Below are 9,181 nucleotides of genomic sequence, written 5' to 3'. Positions count from 1 at the left end.
CCGCTGCGCCAAACTCAAGGTCGTTGAGCCAAACACTAAACAGCTGTTGACGGCGTTGACGGCCGCTGTTAACGCGTTCGTCTCGGTTGACTAACTCTGCTAGTTTAACGCGATCTGACATTGTCAACATAAAAAAACATCATTCTGAGGAATGTTGAGTCGATGTGGAAAGAACCAGGAGATTCAGTTTGAACCCTTTTTGATACGTTGAAAGCGATCGATGTCGCCGACACTCTGTCTGCCCGAGTCCGCGGCACTCGTCGTCTTTCTCAGTCAGAGAAGCCAGGCCCAGATTGTCTAGGGGCCTACATCGATTCTTAAAGTGCACGTCTCTCAAGTGTAACTGACTAAATGTCTTGTGATTGTGAAAGCGGCAGTACGTGAATACCTTCACCCAGCACTGGCAGTGGTTGTCTCCACCAGTGATCTCCGTCGCTCTACGATCCTAGTGTAACCTGTGGTACATCAGACACTAAGATTCTTGGTGAAGTGAATACCCAACATGGTTGACAAGGCGAATCCGGATAAAAATGATATTGAAGTTGATGAGAATGTTCGTTGCCAATGGGAACAGTAAGTAAACTTTGTTCTCGAAACGAGTTTTTAAAGTGATAGATGGCAGCCTGATCGTTGGTGTTAACGTAGTTTTATAGCTTTCTCTCTTACATAGATCGCGTTTTATGCTAGGCCTAGTCTAGTACCTAGCCGTCGTTCCACGTTGTAGGGAACCGGTAACAACGACTGGTATTCAGACTAATGCTACGCCTAGATTTGAATTTCTGGCCCAGTCATCACGAAACTTAAACAAGCCAGCCCTTATAATATGATAACCTTCTCATTCCCAAGTGAACTCAGCGTTTGAAATTAATTGGGAATAAGCAGGGGACAGGGGGTTGCACCCACAGCACTTGGGACCCCTTAACTTTTTCTAGTGCCCTTAAAAATGTATCAGCGAAAATACCGTCCACTGCACCACCCCCAAAAGTCTGGCGATGTCTGTGAATTAGGCCCTACCTGTAGGAGTGTTGTCGTAAAACATGACATCTCTGCGCATGTCTGCATTTGGAAAAATTTGTGTTTACTACAATAAAAGCACTTCCAAGAGGATGAGTGAATTAAAAAAAATAATTGAATTGTGGTTTCCACTGAAATTTAAAAGAAGGGCAATTCATCGATCATCAAAGATAGTTTTAAAAATCCTAAAAGGGCAGAAATGATTTCCAAAAATTCAGAAAATTCTTAAGTTTTGCTAAAAATGCCTTTAAGGGCCACGATTCAATTGTCAAATATTTTAAAAAGGGCAGGCTCAAATGTCCTTTAATGGATGTGTTCATCCTGGAAAGAATTCTGATAAGTTTAAAACTCATGTGCCCTTTGGATAAGTGTTACCCCCTGGATTTGGGACTGGATCCGCCCCTGAAAAGTTTTATGAAACTTGACCCCGGATGAGCATACAACATAGCTGTTGACTCTATCTGACTCATTGTTGTACAACTCCGGGTTCTGGTTTGAATCAAATGAATTTATGAACTATTCAAGATTTTTTTGAAGTGGATTTTCGTATACGATGTCGACTGAAATCTGCGAATAAAAGCTCTTAATCTTTAAACATTCAGGGAACAAGATAGTCTTAAAACTAAACTGATCGTGGAAGATGTGTATCCCTGGCAAAAGCAGCTGACGGATTCGTCAGCGATGACGAATTTGAAGTATGTAGCAGGAGTTGATTTGTCATTTGTAAAAGGTGATAATGTCACAGCTTGTGCCTGTCTAGTCGTTCTCGGGTATCCCGACTTACAAGTGAGTTTTTAAAGGCATTGAGTATTTAATTTTTGATGCCGTACTATTTAACTGTCCAGTTATTTTGAATAAATCTGAAAATTGAAAGAAGAAATCTTTGCGAAATGTCAGGTTAACAAATTCTAATTGTCGAATCTACATATTGTGGCATTTCTAAATGGACTCTGCGCGGAACGACGACTGTCAGACCCATGCCAAGCTTTTTTTGGTGGGCAGTTCTATTTCAAGAAAAAGGGGGCTTTTTCCTCTGTGAAAAAGGTCAATTTTTATCGAAAAGGACAGATCTAAAATATGAAGTGCCCGGATACTTAAATAAATCATTTGAGAATGGATTGCTTTCATTCCCCCCTCAAAAAACATGAAAATTGTATCCAAATTACGAAAAATCTTGATCCAAATTTTCTGATACTGATTTGAAAGGCGCTTTGAAAATTTGAGAGGGCTCTTTCAATACTTCGAAACTCCACTCGGCATGGGCCTGACTGTTTGGATGTCCATTCAACTCGGGGCTAATGGTTTAGATATTTCTCATTCGAAGAAAATACATGAAATAGAGAAATTTCAATATGAAATTCGGTAATTACCAGATCAATGATTAGCCTACGCGTTAATGCATTATCATTCCTAAAAGTGCTATCTATGGCACTGTCTCTGAGAGCCTGATATATGTAAAATCCTAAGCCCAGTTTTATAGACCGGTATTATCTATCTTTAAACCAGGGATTAACTCAGTTGGAAATGAATGATGGCGGCCCCCAGGTTAAAGTTAATACATAGTCTATATAACTCAAATGGAAATCATAAATTATGGTAGCCCCCTGCTTTAAGTTAATACATAGTCTATAAAACTCAATTGGAAATTATAAATTATGGTAGCCCCCAGGTTAAAGTTAATACATAAAACTATATAACCGGGCCCTAGATTTTGAATGGCGTTTGTATTATTTTGTCGTTCAGGAGGTGTATAGCAATTGTAGCCCGGTGAAGCTGACGGCTCCGTACATACCTGGATTTCTAGCGTTTCGCGAAGTGAATTTCCTGGTCGACGAAGTGAATCGATTGAAGCGAATGAAACCGCAATACGTGCCTGACGTCGTGCTTGTCGATGGAAACGGGCTGCTCCATCCGAAAGGTTCGCAGCATTCTTAATCCATTAGTTGCGCCGTGTTTCGCAGACGAATATAGCTCGGGAATAAATCGCAACATTGTAAACAAACATCGATTTTCTGTTCTTTCGCTGCCGATAATCTTCACATAATGTAAACTATCAAACATTTTCGGAAGCGATTTTTAACATTGTTGCGCTTTCGATCGGAATGCGAGCGCGTATCCAACAATTACGAGAACAGATATAATGTCTAAAAATGTTTTTTTATTATTATATTATTAAAACTCGACAATATAAATGCCGAGTTAAAATCATTTACCAAGCCAAGTGGTGACTATACCCGAAAAAACAAAGAAATGATTAATATGATACTACACGAGTTGGGTGAAATGAGACATGACATGTTTATATGAAGACACTAGTAATAGAGAATTTAAAGTGTACAGAACCCGGTATTCCCAGGCGGTCACCCATCCAAGTACTAACCGGGCCCGACGTTGCATAACTTCGGTGATCGGATGAGAACTGTTTCCTCGAGCTAGTAGTTTCGACGTTTCGACTACAGTCAATGTCCGTCATATAATGCCACTGCTTAACGCCAATATTTTCAGAGAACAAATTTGCCCGATTTAACTCCAATCCAATGAAAATGCCATTGTTTATAACGCTAATTTCGTTATAACGCCTAGTTTTCCATTGGTCCCAACAGCGGCATTATAAAGGTCTTATATGTTTATTCTAATAGTCATCAAAACAGAAATTTTCAAATCTGGAACAAATTGATTTCATAATTTCTGTTGTAACTCATTGTTCCGGAAGATGACACCTAGCATATAGTCGAAATGTTAAATTCTATCTTGAGAAAACGTTTTGGGACTTAATATTTCTGTTATTGTCGTGGGTTTCTCTATATATTTTTTCGTCGTGTTTCACATTTCTTCGCAATGAATAATCGATTTTCAAACGCGCACGCCTTCGTCAATAATTTTTCTAACGCGCTAATATTTTTTTCCCTTCTCGTTGATTACAATTTTTTTCAGAGTTCGGTCTAGCGTGCCATCTCGGTGTCCTCATTGACATTCCATGCATCGGTGTAGGCAAGGCGCTTTTCCATGTGGGTGGACTCGAAAAAAATGCCGAACATATGTCGAAGGTGTGTAATTGTAGGAAAACTGTGCGTGACCGTAGTGATAAAAGAAATGTTACGGGCCCGTAGCGTGAGGAAATCAGTGGTTGGGTCCGTTTGAACTTGGTTGGAACTTAATGGGTGTTTGGCGGCCCTCTCCGAAAATGAATTTGAAAATTTGATTCCGAAGATATGGCGTCTGGGCGATTCACGTTGATATAACGAAGGTGTGAATAGTTCGAATTTAAAAAAAAACATGAACGATGTTGAAATTGTTGAAATACCATTCAGCTTAATGATGTTTTTTAAATGAAAATGATTGGAAATAAATGCAAAACTTCCCACGGTATATGGGCCTGTTAAATAGACCGACTGGAGGATATCCTAGATATGTCGCGTACTTATGTACGATCTGTTTTTTTAATTATCGATTTATAGATTATAAACTTATAACACGTGATATTTACATTTCAATTGAGAAAGAATGAACATAAAATGGGACTGAATTTACTATGAATCAAATGGGAAAATTATGAATTATCTCGCGCGGATGGAAAATATGTGTTACCTAACCGATTTTCCGAAGCACTGAGGCTCATTGTTACGCATCCTCCCCTGGCAGGGATTCGAACCTGATGGCATCGAGATTGCCACGGTTCGATACACTGCCACACGAGACCGAGTGCGCACCTTCATGCGCAGCTAAGATGATGTCATTATTAGCCAATCAGATATCCCGTTTCATTTTAGCCCGGGTTTTCCCATTTATAGTTCTTCCGTGAAACATACCTCATCGATTATACAACGAGCAATTTGATTGGTGCCGCAAGTTTTCGTGAGGCAAAGCTGCGCATGTACCTGCGCACCCAGTCTACTGTGGCAGGGGTTCGTGCCGTGGCTGAGTGTAGCGATGCCATCAGGGAGGATGATTGTTACGAGGTTCCTTTATGACGATACGATAGATATTGTAATCGCCGACAAGTTAGGGACTTAACAAACTGAAAACTCCGGACCCTTTGAAGACAAAGATTCTCGTATTTGATACTAAATTGAACTTAGACATATAAACTAGAGTTAGGTTTATACGTCCATTGATAGAACGTAACTACTGGTGTACTACTGCATTTTTTTTAGATCCAGAAAATGGAAAAAGGTGGCGACACATTTCGTTTAGTCAGCGATTCAGGAAGAGTTCTCGGAATGGCAAGTTTTTATGTTATTGTGAACCTTGTAATTTCTGCGCAAAACTTCACGACAATTCTGAAACACCTACGTCATAACGAGAGAAATCCCACAATAAATTCAGCCAAAACGAGAAACTTGAATAGAAGAGTATATATATATATATACACATTTCGGCCTAAGAATATTTAAGACTTCGGTAAGGACTATTGCGTACTGAGAACAGGAGAATATTACAAGATATTTATACAAAACCAAAACCATAGAAATAGAGTGAGTGATTAGAATGTTGAAAGGGGAATAGATTAAAGTAATGACATAACAGCTGGAAAACAATAGTAAAGAAGGCAAAGGGGAACTAGCGGCAATATAGATTAAAGTAATTTAAAAACAAAAGACACAAACTAAAGTGATTAAAACGTGGGGACAAGCTAAGGGGTTATCAGATGAAAACAAAGAGAAGGAACATGAAAGTTATTGAATTTATTGTGGGATTTCTCTCGTTATCATCTTACACGGATATTGTGTATCTTCTCGTCTCGCCTACGTCATACTTACATGAACCATTATCGTGAATTTCATCGAAGCGTTAAAAACACAGCGAAAAGTATACGTGCTTTGAGCGTGGATTTTGCCAACAGACTTTTATACGGTTTTTGTGTTGTTGTTGTTGTAATTGCAGGCTCTGCGCAGCTGCGAATCTACTACTAATCCAATATATGTGTCCGTGGGGCATAAAATCTCACTCGAAACTGCGACGTTGCTCGTGGAAAAATGCTGCAAACATCGCATTCCGGAACCAGTCAGACAGGTTAATTTTCTTTTCTTATGCATCAGCGTAATCGGGAAGTAAAAACCGTGGCTCCGTAGCTTCATTTGCTAAATTCGTATGACAAAATTGATAAATTATGTCGATCGTTATTCTTTACGTGGATGTCGGCCCTCTGATTACGTAATAATCCAGATAGGTATACAGGCATTTGTGTGTAATTTTTGGTAATCTTTATATTTCATTGTTTGATCGAATCGTAGCGCGACCTCTCAGAAATTAATGATTTGAATGTCTCAGAATCTATAGGTATTTTACTCAAAATAGTAACAGCTTTTTACGAGTTTTCGATGCCATGCCCTTCAATAGCGAGTTGGTGTTTTAAGCTTTTTATGACGGCTTTGGTTAAAACAATAAGGTTTTCGTAAGACTAGAATCTAGAATCCAGGTAATAATGCCAGAGGTAAAAATGCCATAGGTAATAATGCCAGAAGTAAAAATGCCAGAGGTAAAAATGCCTGAGGAAAAATCACACCATAGGTAAAAATGCCAGAGGTAAAAATGCCAGAAGGAAATATGAGGAAAATTAAGCGAAGAATTTATTAACATTGGACCTGATATTCTTATTTACACTAGATTTTACGTAATGAATGCGCAGTTAAGATATACAAAACATATTCCTTCGATAATAAAAATTAAAAATGAATGACAAATTAATTAGATAAAGAGAATCACAAATTTATAAAATAAAGTCTGACATAAGCAAGAAATTCATTGAAATTATTGATATTCTTATCTGCACAAGATGATACATGTATTGAGATACAACATATTTTCAGATCATTGGAAATTAAAAATTAAAATTAAAAATTAATGCACATATTCTTATATAATTAATTTCAAAAGGCGAACATAGTATAGAATATGATATATAACACATTTCTAAATTAATGAATTTTAACAAATGAATGCTTAGAGTTTTCATATTGAATGCACAGTTCAATCATATTTCTAGGTATGATAATTGGTAGGATAATTAAAATCAAAAAGTTTTCGACGAGTTAGTTGGCTGTAATTCATAACATCAAAGCAACAATTCAATGAATAGTTTATAAGTTTTGATGCACTCGTTTCTTATAATCATTGAATCAATTTACCCTTCTGGCATTATTTCCTCAGGCATTTTTACCTCTGGCATTTTTACTTCAGGCATTATTACCTATGGCATTTTTACCTCTGGCATTATTACCGCGTACCTTCAAACTAATACATGGGAATTTTCGTAGAGGAGCCGTGTTAACCGGGTGTAGAATGAATACAACGAAACGAGTAGTACTTATTATAGGTTAATTCCTTTATTTGACGCACGAATCTTCGCTGCTAATACATAGAAGCTTCATCAAGTGAATGAGAGATGAAGCTACTGTACATTAGTAGCGAAAGCTATTAATTTTCGCTACTTATGTATCGAAGCTTCATCAGGGAGATGAAGCTACTATACGCTAGTAGCGAAAGCTCGTGCGTCAAATGAAATAGTTTATTTATGCAAATAAAAATATAACTAATAATAATAATGGTAATTCTAATGATAATAATGATAATGATAATGATAATGATAATGATAATGATAATGATAATGATAATGATTACTCGTCTCGTTGCATTTCCTCCTCCAACTACATGTATGAACCACAGTCTGTATTCAATAAATTTTGTATAATTTTCTTTCTCTAGTGTATCCGATGTTTGATGGATGATATTACGTGGTTTAGCCAAGTTTTCTTTTTTTTCTTTTATAGGCTGATATGAAATCAAGGGAGTATCTGCGAGTGACTTTCAACTCTGACGGCGGCGGACGAGATCAAAAGGCGAAATTACCCGCGACAAAGAAACCCACTGATCGCAACCGAACGCAGCCCGTTTCGTCATCTTTCCTGGACGACGAGGGTAGCGACGAAGAAGGCGAATCTAGTTTCGGGGATTACTGGGACAGGTCGACTAAAACTGCTCCTCAATAGGAAATAGCAATAAAAAATCATTTAGCGCAGTAGTAGTAGATCTTGGGTAGAGAGTCTAGATAATTAAAAATCCATAGCAGCAAAAACAGTACAAATCTCATTTCTAATGAGTAATATATATTTATTATAGCGAACGTTTTCGGGAGTTACATTATCCCCTCTTCAGGCATAGCGCAATCACTTCAATCACTTGCGCTATGCCTGAAGAGGGGATAATGTAACTCCCGAAAACGTTCGCTATAATAAATATATGTTACTCATTAGAAATGAGATTTGTACTGTTTTTTCTTCTATGGATTTTTAAAAGATCATTTGTTATAACTTGACCTTGATATCAATGCATGCAATAATGGTTAAGAAAATGAATTTTTATCTTTTATAGATTTTGATTAGTTTTTAAAGATATATAAGAAAATTTGATCTCTATGAAAAGCTTACTTGAATTATATGTACTTCACGTGTACAGTAGACTCGCTTGCCTCGAATTTGAAAGGACCAATATTTTTTCTCCGAGGAACGCGAATTCCGAGAAAGTCGGAAAGTCGATGGGTCGATCATCACGGTGGGTTGTCTGGGCACGCGATAATACCAGGAAATCGACTCCACAGTCTACTAACGATGTGGAGTTGCTTTACAGAAAAGAATTCGTAGCATAAAACGAATTTGGGATTTTTTTGTAGAATACATTTACATGTATATACGTGTCCGTTTCAAAACCACGCATTATCCGTAAAATTATGTTTCTGTTTTTTTTTACAATAATAGAAAAAATCTATAAAAAAATGAATGTATTAATAAAAGCTTCTACGTGTATACTGATTTTGTAAATACATAGTTTATTAATAAAAGCTCATGTATATTATCTAAATTTCGACTGATAGTTTTTTTGCGTTGAACCGATTTCCACACGATAACCTTATGAATAGGACGATCGAATCCCGATAATTAATCTGAAGTCAATTTTCTTCTTATTCTATCGATTCTCGTTAATCTCGCACTTTTTTAAAACTCGCCCCTCGCTAATCGCTTGTGTCAGTTGCGGAGCACCTCAGTTGTACGGTACTAGCGGTACTGCATGCAATCGTTCGTTTCCTATGTTCAATGCTAGTTCTTATTTCCGCAAAAAACATTAGTACTAATTGGTAAATTCGATATCCTTTGTTGATCAGGTGTACATC

At 37.4% G+C, this 9,181-nt stretch overlaps 1 protein-coding gene across 1 annotated transcript; it reads left to right on the top strand.

Annotated features, from left to right (window-relative positions):
• Positions 1–32: 32 nt before the first annotated feature.
• LOC141899881 (endonuclease V-like) lies at positions 33–8,108 on the top strand. The gene is made up of 7 exons (XM_074786484.1): positions 33–573; positions 1,617–1,800; positions 2,758–2,932; positions 3,949–4,061; positions 5,169–5,237; positions 5,899–6,027; positions 7,785–8,108. The coding sequence occupies exons 1-7, from the start codon at positions 503–505 to the stop codon at positions 8,001–8,003; spliced, it is 960 nt and encodes a 319-aa protein (XP_074642585.1). The 5' UTR covers positions 33–502; the 3' UTR covers positions 8,004–8,108.
• The last annotated feature ends 1,073 nt before the right edge of the window (positions 8,109–9,181 follow it).

This window comes from Tubulanus polymorphus, chromosome 2 (assembly GCF_964204645.1).
Source record: "Tubulanus polymorphus chromosome 2, tnTubPoly1.2, whole genome shotgun sequence".
Classification (NCBI taxonomy): domain Eukaryota; kingdom Metazoa; phylum Nemertea; class Palaeonemertea; order Tubulaniformes; family Tubulanidae; genus Tubulanus; species Tubulanus polymorphus.
The sequence above is the reverse complement of the archived record's forward strand: the minus strand, read 5'-3'. Positions and strand labels throughout refer to the sequence as shown.